Source organism: Mustela nivalis (assembly GCF_964662115.1).
Source record: "Mustela nivalis genome assembly, chromosome: 10".
In the NCBI taxonomy this organism is placed as follows: domain Eukaryota; kingdom Metazoa; phylum Chordata; class Mammalia; order Carnivora; family Mustelidae; genus Mustela; species Mustela nivalis.
This window is the reverse complement of record NC_139029.1, coordinates 24243821-24256493: the sequence shown is the minus strand read 5'-3', so window position 1 is coordinate 24256493 and position 12673 is coordinate 24243821. Positions and strand designations below refer to the sequence as shown.

The window sequence follows — 12673 nt, the reverse complement described above, 5'->3', positions numbered from 1 at the left end:
CTTCTAATGTGAAGCCTGAGCTATCTTGGCCCCTTCCCTTGTTTTTAACTATTCCAAGTTACTTTGTGTAAGTCACTAATGTAAGTTGTGTAAGTCTTGTTCCAAAATGAGGGTTATACTTTACTCAGCTAGGTTAGCCCGTATACATGTATTGTCATAAATAACGTTTTGTCTCTTGTCTTTTTTTTTTTTTAGCATTTACTTTACATTTCCCCTCTTTATGCCTCCTTGTTGTGTCCTTTGAATTCCATTTTTTGCTAAATTGACTGCTTTCCTTTTTCCCCTTTGGTAATTTTGAAGATAAGCTACTTTATAGTCTATTACTAATTACTCTCAACATCTTTAAAAACATGCTCTAACCTATATTTCTCTAATTAACCACAGAAACTATATAACAGAATTTCTTGCAAGATGAGGAAATTAGCATATCTCCTTGCTCTAACTTTATGCTTTCTATCAGTGTCATCTGCAGAGTTTTACCCTGGGGTTTGGACAGGAATGATATCTTTTATCCTCTCTTCGAAGGAATATTTGTTACGCTTGCATTCTGGTTTATAGCTATGTTTACAGCAATTATTTAGATTCTTTACTCTATCGTTTATTTGCTTGTTCCTAATCTTTTTTTTTTTTTTAGTTTTTATTTATTTTTTTAAATTTCTTTCCAGCGTTCCAATTGTTTATGCACCACACCCAGTGCTCCATGCAATCCGTGCCTTCCATAATACCCACCACCAGGCTCACCCAACCTCCTACCCACCACCCCTCCAAAGTCCTCAGTTTGTTTCTCAAAGTCCACAGTCTCTCATGGTTCATCTCCCCCTCCAATTTCCCCCAACTCCCTTCTCCTCTCCATCTCCCCATGTCCTCCATGTCATTCCCTGTGCTCCACAAATAAGCGAAACCATAAGATAATTGACTCTCTCTGCTTGACTTATTTCACTCAGCATAATCTTTCAGTCCCATCCATGCTGATACAAAAGTTAGATATTCATCCTTTCTGATAGAAGCATAATATTCCATAGTATATATGAACCACATCTTCTTTATCCATTTGTTCAATGAAGGGCATCTTTGTTCTTTCCACAGTTTGACAACTGTGGCCATTGCTGATATGAACATTGGGGTACAGATGCCCCTTCTTTTCACTACATCTGTATCTTTGGGGTAAATATCCAGTAGTGCAATTGCAAGGTCATAGGGAAGTTCTAATTTTAATTTCTTAAGGAATCTCCACACTGGTTTTCTTTTTGTTTTTGTTTTGTTTTATTAAACATAACTTTCCCACATTTGAGTTCATTTTGATTCATCTCTTGTTTTGGTAGAAAACATCTTTGAGTGTTTTTTTTTAATGAATGTTATATGAATTATATATTTTTCAAGGTTCTTTAACACTGGGAACAATTTCATTGTCTAGCAACTTGGCTGGGTCATTCTATTTTCTACTCTAAATTATTAGGAATGGATCTGTACTATATCTAAGAGAAATGCATTGAAGGTCATGGCCCAGTATGTTTTCCTAGTTTTCCAGAGCTGATTCAGGTATCCACCTGTTTTTCAATCTTTGGTCAATTCTGTTGCTTGGGAGTTGGAATGGGATGGGAACGTGAGGCACATGTATTCACGTCCCTATGTTTTCAGATGGTATCAACCATTAAATACAGTTAACCCTTGAACAACACAGAAGTAGCGGTACCAACCTCTCCCCCCCCCAAACCCTATTCAGTCAAAAAATCCACATAGAACTTTTGACTCCCCCAAAACTGAACTACTAATAGCCCACTGCTGACCAAAAACCTTACTGATAACATAAACAGATATCTTGTATGTTATCAGTATTATATATTGTATTCTTACAATAAAGTAAGCTAGAGAAAAGAAGATGTTATTAGGAAAACCATAAGGAAGAAAAAATGCATTTACAGTACGGTGCTATATTTATCAAAAAAAAAAAAAATTCATGTGTTAGTGGGCATGTGTGGTTCAAACCTGGCTGTTGAAGGGTCAACTATACTCATTGATTCATTCAGCAAATATTGATTTTCTGATTGAGCACCTACAATGAATGCACTAAGCATTGTGGGAGCCACTAGGAACTGAGAGGAATAAAACAGACAAGATTTCTACTCTCATGGAGCGTATGTGTATGTTTTGGGGCAAGAGAGGAACAGATCATAAACAACCAAGTGAACAAGATAATTTTAGAGAGTGATAAGTAAAGTTACCATATACAGCTGCTCAAAATGGTGCCCCCGGAGCTTTGCAAGATGGCAACCTACTACGAAGGGTATAAAGAAAAAAGAATAATGTGATAGAGTCATGAAGTAGGGGTGGGGACTCAGGTGATGTTAATTAAATTCTCCTCTGCTGCTAATGCACTTGTGCACATGCTCACAGTGCTTCTGGTGATCTTCCCTCTGAAATCATGGCACTTCTTTTTGCCTTCGGTCTGCACTGGTGTGTTCTACTGGAAGGCAGACCTTGTGATTTTGACCCTTGGCTTCAAGGTTATTATCTCTGTTGGCTTTGGATTCCTCATGATCTGTGTTAGGGCTTGCAGCTGAAGACAGCCTGGCTGTCCCACTTTAGTGCTAATATAATGGTTAGGAGTTGAGAGGTCAATATTCAGCAAATTCTAAGGACACCCCCGTGGACTCCACTTTTGGGCCCAGTGGGCAGTTCTGTTCTCATAAGAGGATGTTGAGGGGTGGCTAAGAGCTTGGCCCCTGGAGTCAGTTGGATTTGAACTTGCTGTTACCATTTACTGACCAAGCAACCCTGGCATATTACTTAATCTCTGTGTGCCTCAGTTTCTTCATCTTTAAAATGGGCTACCAGCAAATTGTACTATTGGGACAGCTAAATTGACTAATGGATGACAGTGCTCAGATAGTGCCTGCACTTAGTAACCACCACTAATATGTTATAATAATCGCTATTGACTCTATATTGTGTTGCCCAAAAGCTTTTTCATGTCCATCTCTCCCCTTGACTCAAACTCTTTCTATATCTCTAAAACACAAGAGACTACAGCGATAAGACTGAATATGTCTTAGGGACATGGTTCGCTTTGCGGAATTGGATGGGAGGGCTTTGAGTAGCAGGTTGGAAAAGAGATGCCTAATGTAGAAAAGGGAAGGATGGGTAGAGTCAGGGAAAGGAAGGAGAAGCTCAACATAAAGAGTCACCAATTCCTTTGTTTTGTATGTATGTTTGTTTTGCAAGCATGATTTCATTATTGTTTTTTACCTTAGCTTCATTATAATTAATAAGCCAGATATTATGCTAACTTAAGTTTCAATATTATTAACACCAAACATCAATATAAATGTTATAAAGGGATTTAAATGTTTGTCCACATTAGTTTCTACCCTCTTTATACTTTTACATTTTAAAGTGTTTATTATGAGCCTATATCATTTTTGCAGTCAGAAAAATTAAATATTATTTTCATTTTGAAAAAGTATTACCCCCAAAACCTATTACTTGAAAACAATTTTTATTCAGGGGCTCATGTCCGGTCTTCATCCACGTGTAAATATGTAATAGCTATAATCAGAGATATACATATAATTTTATGATCTACTGTTTTACTTAAAATGATGCTTAACGTTCTTCTTTCTGCAGGGTCATATTTATCACTTTAATGATTTCATCCAAACAGCATCACATTAAAAGCTATAATTTACCTCATATTATTAGGCTGGCATATAGGTTGTTCACATTTTTTTCTCTGTAATAAAATTATGTCACTATAAACATCTTTGTCCATGCGGCTCTTTTTCTTTTGAATTAATTCCTAGAGATTAGTGAGTCAGAATATTTGAGTAGTTTTGTGGTTGTTGATAAGAATTCGTATATTCCCTTCCAAAAGGATTATATCAACTTTACAGTGCAACCAGCAATAAATACATATGAGTTTCCAAGACACCTCAACAATATTGGGCTGTATATTTTTTCTTTATTTTTTTTTTTTACTAGTGAAATGGACTGTTTTCATATTAATTCAGTTTTCCTTTCTGTGAATCCTGTGAGCATACTCTTTGCTTATCTTGGTGATATTCTTATGCAGTTATTAAAAGCTCTAATTTAATATTGATATTCACCCTTTGGCATATTTGTTACAATTTTTTTCATTCTATTATTTTCCCTCTTAATTTTGGTTTAGTGTTTGCTTATTTGTTTGTTTTTCCATTTATAGCACTTCCCTTGCCTCAACCTTGTTCCAGGGTCTGTTAGTCACTGGTATGAAAAGTGTTTAAAATAAGGAATTCCAGAAGAGTGTGTCCTTAGGATAAAGTAGGAGAGAGAGCAGGAAGTAGATAGGGCATGGAGATAAGGCACCATCACCTCTTCCCTAGGATTCTTCCAAAGCTTTGGTTTCTGCAAGAGAGTGTTTAACCAGCACCTCCTTAGCGTAGTTTTGTAGCTTTGAGGTTGCCCAAATCCTCAGGACATACCTATGATTAAAGAGGGGAAATGGACTTGGCATGCTTTGACCCTGGTTAATACCCAGGTGATCAACAGCAGTTAAGAGGACCAACTCCTCCATGTCTGTAGTTTGCCAGAGGGACCCTTCCCAGCACCGTGCCCAACGTGGAGCCCAGCATGTCTCCCTCCAAGATCTCAGAGCCCAGTAGGTCCAACCCAACCCTGGTTTTACATTTCTTTCCATTGCTCTTTAGGCTAAGGAAATACACCCCGTGCCAACCCTCTGTAGCCCAGGCAGAACGCCAGGACGCACCCTGACCTCCGTGGCTCTTCTCTTGCAGTTTCCTGCTTTTTCAACTTCACCAGCCCCTCTGGGGTCGTCCTGTCGCCCAACTACCCAGAGGACTATGGCAACCACCTCCACTGCGTCTGGCTCATCCTGGCCCGGCCGGAGAGCCGCATCCACCTGGCTTTCAACGACATCGATGTGGAGCCTCAGTTTGACTTCCTGGTCATCAAGGATGGGGCCACGGCCGAGGCCCCCGTCCTGGGCACCTTTTCAGGAAACCAGCTCCCTTCCTCCATCACAAGCAGTGGCCACGTGGCCCGTCTCGAATTCCAGACCGACCACTCCACCGGAAAGAGGGGCTTCAACATCACCTTTACCAGTGAGTCCCTGCTCTGTCTCCAGAGGACCATCCCTCAGAGTGCTGGCCCCTGAGTATTGTGGAGGGTGCCCGAAGAGAGGAGCACTGATGTGGGTGGGCCAGTTCCAAGGGCTTGGTGGGGTTGCAGGGCCTCAGCATGGGGTTCCACCATGATCAGAAAAGCAGAAAGTCTGGGCTGCTGGCCAGGGTGCTCTTTTCAGTGGAGTTGCTCTCTTGAGCATTTCTTTCCTAGAAGTGCAATATGTAACGTAAGAGGAGCCTGGAACCTTATTTCTCCCACCCACCCTCCCTCTCCTAGAAGGCCCAGTGAGCACCAGGAAGGCCCCTGAGAGAGCAAGCCTGTGTCATCCTCTCATTGTTACCCGTCCCTCTCAAGGTGCTCCCCCACTCCCCCCCCCCCCCAGTCCTTGAACACCTGCTGACCGTTGACTTCAGGTACTCCCAAGTGGCTTTCACACTTCACTTTGCCTACTTCCCACCCCTGCAGCTGAATCAGAAACAAAGGTCCGGAGCAGTGTTTCTGCATGGAGGCTTATAGCCTTGTTGTTGGGGCAGTTCCTCATTGTCCCTCTCAGGGCCACAATCCAAAATCTATCACCTCTGGTTTTAACCCTGGGCCCCTTCTTTAGAAGCAGCCTGAAGCTAAATTGTAGTTCTTTGCATTTCTGTGTCTCCTGGGGCTATAGTGAGGAGGGGGAGGGGAGCAGAGCTTGGAGACCAGAAATAGCAAGCTGCCAAAGGAAGCAAGAAGAGCTTATTGGGTCATAATAAGCTGTAGACCCAGTGAACTCAGCCAGTGGTGAATAGTCAAATGGGGCTGAAGTTGGGTCTGCCTGTTCCTCTTCCAGGGGCTGCTTGTGAAATGCAAGCCCCCGGTTCCTGCCCCACCCATGCATGCAGACACTCACGTAGTCTGGTTCTTTTTGACAGAACTGATCTCCTCCCAGCCCTCACCCCACTCCCTTGGCATAAAGACCTTGCTTCCTTGTCCCACCTGTCCCTGGAGTCTAACTGAGCTGGGACTATTAGGGACCTCAGATTCCAAGGAACCACCCAAGCTAAAGCTCTCTCCCAACACTCTCTTCAGCACCTTCTTCAGGACAGCAAACTTGCTAGAAACCATCGGTCTTCTCAGGCCTGCCTCTTCCAGGGTGTACCTATTCCCACCATCCACAGTTAGGAGGAAGCAGAACCCAGTCCATCTTCCCTAGTCTTCCCAGTCTAGCACAGCGCTCTAGCTTCTAGATGATCAACCTCTATCCTTGCTTTACCATGAGATCATGAGCTCTGGAAAGGTACGGGTATGTGTGCTTATCTTCTTATCCCTTCTGCCCAGCACAGAGTCTGGACCTGGTAAGGATCAGTATTGGATGGAAAGATCCAAGAGTGACTCATACCCTTTTTCTCCCTGGTGGGAGTAGGAAGAGGGGTGAGAGGTATCCCAGGGAGCCCCCCCTTCCATGATGGTCAGGGCTAGGAACTCTGCAGGTTCAGTGTAGGTATGAATATCAATAGGAAGCCTGGGACAAAACTGGCTACTGAGACTCCTGGCAAAACCAAATCCCAGGGAGTGCCCACTTTCCAAAAAGCAGCAAGTGCCGAGTTCTTGGTGGGGAGGGGAAAAGGAAGGCAAAAGGCAGGGAGGGGCCGGACCGAAGTGAGAATCCAGATTTTGCCTAACATTCCTCTTCAAAGCTTCTCCACCACCATAAAAATGACACACGGCCAACACATATATACTCAACAAAATAGAGCAGGTCAAAGAAGTGCTAACTACTACCCCAGAATCCCCCACCCAGAAATGATTCTTGCCAGCCTTTGCTGAACACTACTGCAGACATCAGATATTTCTCTATGCACTTATAGAGATAATTTGGGGGGATACGTAGACCTAATTGTTTTATATTTGGGCCCTGTTGCAAAATCGTAATCCCTAAGGGGATAAGGCCCCGTAATCTACATGTTTACAGGCTTCACAGGTGATTCTGATGTAGCTGGTACAGCACTAGCCCACCGACAAGTGTCCGGGAACTGGGACACAAAGCTTCTCGGTCACATGCAGCCAGTGATAATCTAGGATGAGCCTGCACCTGCCCAGCGTGAGGAGCTCACCTCACAGACAGCTTCACCCCTAGTGCTCCTTAGAGTAAAGCTAATCCTTCTTCCACATGGGGCACTTGGACCAATGATGATGGCAGGTGCTGTCCCCAGGGCACCTGCCGTTTGAGCACCTCTGTGCTTCCCACCGCCAGTGCTCAGCAAAAACATCAGTAGCTAAGCTCTGTCTACCCCTTCCACATGCCAGGAAACTGAGGTCTGAAAAGGCTCTTGACTTAGAGCTTTTGCACCCTGACATTGGAAGTAGCTTTGGAGTCCTGCCTGTATGCATGCATGTGCAACTGAGATTTTTAGGAGACATGTATGGACTTCTGGGCCCCAAGCACCACTTTTCTTCCCAGGGCATCTTTCTAAATGTCAGGGCACCCTCATAGTCATCATTCCTCATGAAGGAAGGTGAGAAGCCTAAAGTCTGGAATGACCTGGGCTTTGCATTTCAGCAGGAAGTGCGTTGGGGTGTCTGCCGAGGCTCCACAAGAGATCGTCCCAATCATCCCCACATCAGATGCTCCCGTGACTTGCCTTTGGTAGAAAGGATCCCCAGATTTGCAGGTCTCTTGCCTCCAGCATGATCCATCCTTCTGTTCCTGGTTGTACAAGTGTTTCAATCACTAGTGAATTTCAGAGGGTTGCAAATTGAGTTCTTAATTTAAAGTGGCACAAGCCCACATAGCCAGGGAGCCTGGCCTCCTGGAAAGCACCATCCGCGCAATAGCAGGGTTGCAGAGAGGGTGTGGCTCAGAGATTTGAGCTCCAGAACTGTGGCACCCTGGTGGAGGCAGGCTGGGAACGTGCTCCGGGGAGACGGAGAAGGAATGGGAAGAAGGCAGCAGACTCATACTCAGGGAGTACTTGCCATCTGTCAGGCGCGTCCCAAACATCTCCACTTTCAAATTCATATCAACTTTCCTTTTATTTCTATCCTGAAATGACCCTGCCAGGGAAATATGGTCTCCATTTTATAGGTCAGGAAACAGAGACTCAGCAAGATTACGTAAGTTGCCCAGAACCATGTAACTAACAAGAGGCAAAGCTCAATTAAACCCGCAAGCACTCTCTTTCCTCTGCCCCATTCCCACTGCATTATCATTGCCTGGATGACGGAGCCAGAGGCTGCCTGACAATACACAAGGAAATGAGGGAGATGGCTTCAGACAGGGTTGAGTCCAGGGCACCTACTTTATGATGCTTAGTGTCTATTAGTGTCACAGGACTTGTAGCCCAGCTCATCTGCAGGATAAATGATCCCGTAACTGTCTGAAGTTAGGGAAGTGTGGAATAGTTGTGGCAGTAGGACGGAGCTCTGCTCCTAAGCCATACTGGGCCTCAGTTTCTTCATTTGTAACCTTGGTAACCAGGTCTACCTCGTGGAACCATTATATGATGGAAATGAGCTGACATGAGAAATACTTAGTCCGCTGCCTGACTCATATATGTTCATTAGCACGAAATTGGATTAGATGCTCAGGAAGGCAGGAGATCAAGTTTAACAATCACCTGCTTTCTGCCCACTGTGGCTCACTGGTTCTGGGGCATCTGGCTCTGTCTCCAACATGGCAGGTTCTTGTGGAAGCGACGGGGGTCTAGGATTGCCTAACATAATGAAGCTTGTTTTCTCTGCGGTGGGGGGGGGCCCATCTGCTCACCAGCTCTGCCTAATCCTGTCCTTGATCCCCATCCACACAGCCTTCCGACACAACGAGTGCCCAGATCCTGGCGTTCCGGTGAATGGCAAACGGTTTGGTGACAGCCTTCAGCTGGGAAGCTCTATCTCCTTCCTCTGTGACGAAGGCTTCCTCGGGACTCAGGGCTCGGAGACCATCACCTGCATCCTAAAGGAGGGTAGCGTGGTCTGGAACAGCGCTGTGCTGCGGTGTGAAGGTAAGTGCCTGCCAGGGCGGGGGACTGGGGACCTTCGGCTGGAGAGGAGGCAGAGGGGGCCAAGTGACACTTGTCCATGTGGTCCTTCCTCTTTTCCCAGGACCCAGGTCACCCTCTCACCCTCACACTGGGACAGCAGGGGCTCTATAAGATGACAAAAGTTTACAATTTCTATAGCACAGAAATTTGAATTGTATCCAGAGATTAACCTGGAGAAATGCTGGTTTTAGACAGTCAAGCACCAAAAACGCCTCTTGCTTCCATTGAGAACTCTCTCAGTATCAAAGCCATTAGGAGCACTTCTTCCAGCTCCTGCCCAGGGGAGTGCCAGGAGCCCAAAGCCTCAGCAGCACCATGGTTTGAAGTCTTTCAGGCCCCCTGGCACTCACTTCTCCATGTGCTCATTTTCCCCGGTTCCCTGGGACGTCTCCCTGCCTTGGCCTTCACGCTCCTGTTAAAGGCTGCCTCCATATCCTTGCTGTCAGTCTTCAGGAGGCTGAAAGCAGACCAGTCTCACACAGAAACACCAGTTTCTGTGTGAGAAACACAGCTTGAAGCAAATGAGGGTTATTATGGTGTCTCCTTAGTCCAGCCTGGCCACACAAAGTAGGTTTGATTCAGGCTTAGAGACCAGCCATCTGCTCCCCCAAACTGCAGGCACTTAAAATACAGATGAAAGCTTCTAGAGGGCAGGAATCAGGCCACATCTGCATCCCAAGCACTGTGCCTGCCACAGAGCAAGTCCTCAGTAAAATTTATGACTGACAGATGAAAGGTGAGCATCCACCAGCCCCTAGGAGGCAGTGACCATGGACATGGAGGCAGGGGCTTGTACTTCTCCACTTTGGGGAGCCAGAAATCTGCTTCCTCTCTTTTCATGTGATGGACAGAGATGGAGACCTAAATGACCTCTCTCCATACCCAGTCCCCAAACCCAAATCCGTGCACCCCAGCCAGCAGGTGGGAAGGATGGGAGAAGAAGAGGGGAGCATTAGAGCAAGCACTGCCCCAGAGCTGATGTGGGGGAAGGGAGAGGAGAGACCGCTGACTGCTCAGTGCACATGGCAGAGGGTCTGCAGTTAAGGTAGGCTTTCAAGTCCACGGAATCCTGGCAAATCACCTTTTCCTTCTGCGCCTCTGTATTTTCCAGCTGAACACAGAAGGGAGGGGATGAGAGCAAGGTACATTATATAGGGCAGTTCTGGTGTAAAGTACTCAAAACGGTTGGCTTTGCTGTCCCTGGATTGTAAGCTCCATGAGGTTAGGAGATCTACCTTGCCTCACAGCCACATAACCGGCAAATTGTTAGACTCTTAGATGCTCAGCCAATACTGGTTGATAAATTACTGAATGGATGAATGAAGGAAAGTCCTTTTAATTAGGTTAGTCTCTCCCTAATGGCCTCCAGAGCCTGACTCCCACCAGACTGCCCTTGGCCTTCACCCTGAAATTTACAGTCTGAGGCACCCTGAGCAAATGACTTGACCCCTTCGGCCTCTGTAACCCCATCTATACGGTGCCATATACAGCAACCTCCTCACAGGTTGTTGTGAGCACCCACTGACCTTGGACCTATGTCTGGCAGAGAGGGAACGATCGATTAGTGTTGGCCGTGAGCATGATTTTAACCATTTCTTCATGAGGCCAATCAGATGAATATCACTCCACTTTGGGGGGTTCAAGTGGTATCTTTCCATCCTTGCAGGCGCCTGCCCCAATCATGTCATGAACAGACTATTTTCTGCCCTCCAAGTTCCCACAATGAGGTCCACACAACATCACAGCCATTTTCCCCAGTGAAATGAGCTTTATTGGAAATGCCATTCTCAGCCATGGAACTAGCAGGTGAAATCATGCCATCGCTGACAACAGTGGGGTCATCATGTATGTGTGATGGAATCATTTATGGGTGAAGCCGATGACCCTGCAAAGCCACTGTGCAGAGCCCAGGGTCTGGAGGATTGTCCACTTATCCTTCAGGCTGCCCTTCATTCTCCCTTATTCTCTCCCTTGACCTCTTTGGTTGTCCTTGTCTTGGTCCATCTCATCCAAGACATCTTCCCTGCTGTCTCTCGCTCTCTGGATCTCTCCCTTCTCCTAATTCCTTTTGTTCTTCGGGGGCCACTACTGGACCATGCTGTTGGATGCTTGGTCTCACCACCATTTCATTTTTCTTTACCAGTTCCCTGACCTTTGGTCCTGTCTCCCCACCAAGATTCTCTTCCAGGACAGAAGCCCAGGCTCCCCGTGCCCCAAGCCTGTAGGGGCTCAGTTCCAGTGGACGTGGAGACACTAGGAGACACTGGGAGACACTAGGGCTTGGTAACTGCAGACCCCACTTCTTGGCATGGGCCGCCCTCCTGAATCAGGGACCCCTAGACCCTACTTCCGTCAGCGCAGTGAGATACTTGAGATCACGTATAAGTGCATGAGAGGATTAGATCCACTGTTACATGGGCAAAGTCCTAATTTTGTAACTAAAACTATCCCATCCATTCCCTTGGGAGGATGGGAACGCTGAGGTTGGAGGACCACAGGCAACCAGGCATAGGGAGCAACCCATTGGAGAGACCATGAACTTGGCACAGGGGAGAGTCTGCTCAGTTTCCTCAAAGGGGTGGGTATTTGCTGCCAAGCTGGTTTTTAGGAATCTGGGAAGCTGTATATCCAAGAGCCAAAGTCAGAGACCCTACCTCGGGTGGCCAAAACCAGACTGAAAACAGTGGAGTAGATGGGGTAGAGAAGCCCCTGGGATTGGCCCCTCTGTGGCTCCTTTCCCCTGTATCCCAGCATCGGGAGAACCCGGCTTTGTAATCAGCATCTTTTGTCTTTTCCATTTTTCTAGTTTTGTTTTTGATTAAGTATCCCCACCTTGTGGACAATTAAATGCAAAAGCTAATGGTCTTTTAAAAAATCTTTTAATATATGCCAAGAGCCACTTAGCTTTTGAGAGGCTATAATGGGACAAGGGAGAAAATGGCATCTTCTCCTCAATTTAGAAAGAAGGATGATCATCTGGTGGCTCTAAGGCACAAGCCGGCAAACTTTTCCTTAAAGGGCCAGCTGGGAGTAGCTTTGGCTTTCCGGGCCGTGTGGGTCTCAACTCTGGTACCGTGACGCAAACACAGCCATAGACACCACTTAAGTGGATGGGCTGGATTTGACCCCCGAGCTGTAGTTTGTTGACATCTTGTCTAGAGAACAGAGGGACATAGGGGATCCATATGTTTAAAGTCAGCAATATATTTTAAAAAGTGAAGGCATCTACACAGGTGCGCCTGATTATCCCTCTCCCCCATCCACCTCTTCCTTGTCGTCGTCGTCTTCTTTTTTATTTTTATTTTTTTCCAGAAAGAACCAAGTAAGCATACCACACTAGGATCAGTATTTTACAGGTGTCCTTTCATGTTAGCCTAGCACCCGGTAGGAAGCAGGTGTAGTTGCAGTCCCCACTGGAGCCCAGAGTGGTTAAGTCACTTGCCCACAGTCCTCCCAGCTTGTCAGTAGTGGAGCCACAATTCAGACCCAGACTCTTGGCTACACTGTTTCTGTATTTTTCTGGGATTATTTCACTACAG

The 12673-nt window shown here is 45.9% G+C and overlaps 1 protein-coding gene across 4 annotated transcripts in view; it reads left to right on the top strand.

The window, feature by feature from the left end:
* CSMD2 (CUB and Sushi multiple domains 2) overlaps window positions 1–12673 on the top strand; it is a 607752-nt gene that overhangs the window by 381734 nt on the left and 213345 nt on the right. For all 4 annotated transcript variants that reach the window (XM_082686557.1, XM_082686556.1, XM_082686555.1 and 1 more), the window contains 2 exons: window positions 4770–5096; window positions 8901–9095. In XM_082686557.1, the coding sequence (XP_082542683.1) occupies window positions 4770–5096; window positions 8901–9095 (522 nt within the window). The remainder of the gene's footprint in view (window positions 1–4769; window positions 5097–8900; window positions 9096–12673) is intronic.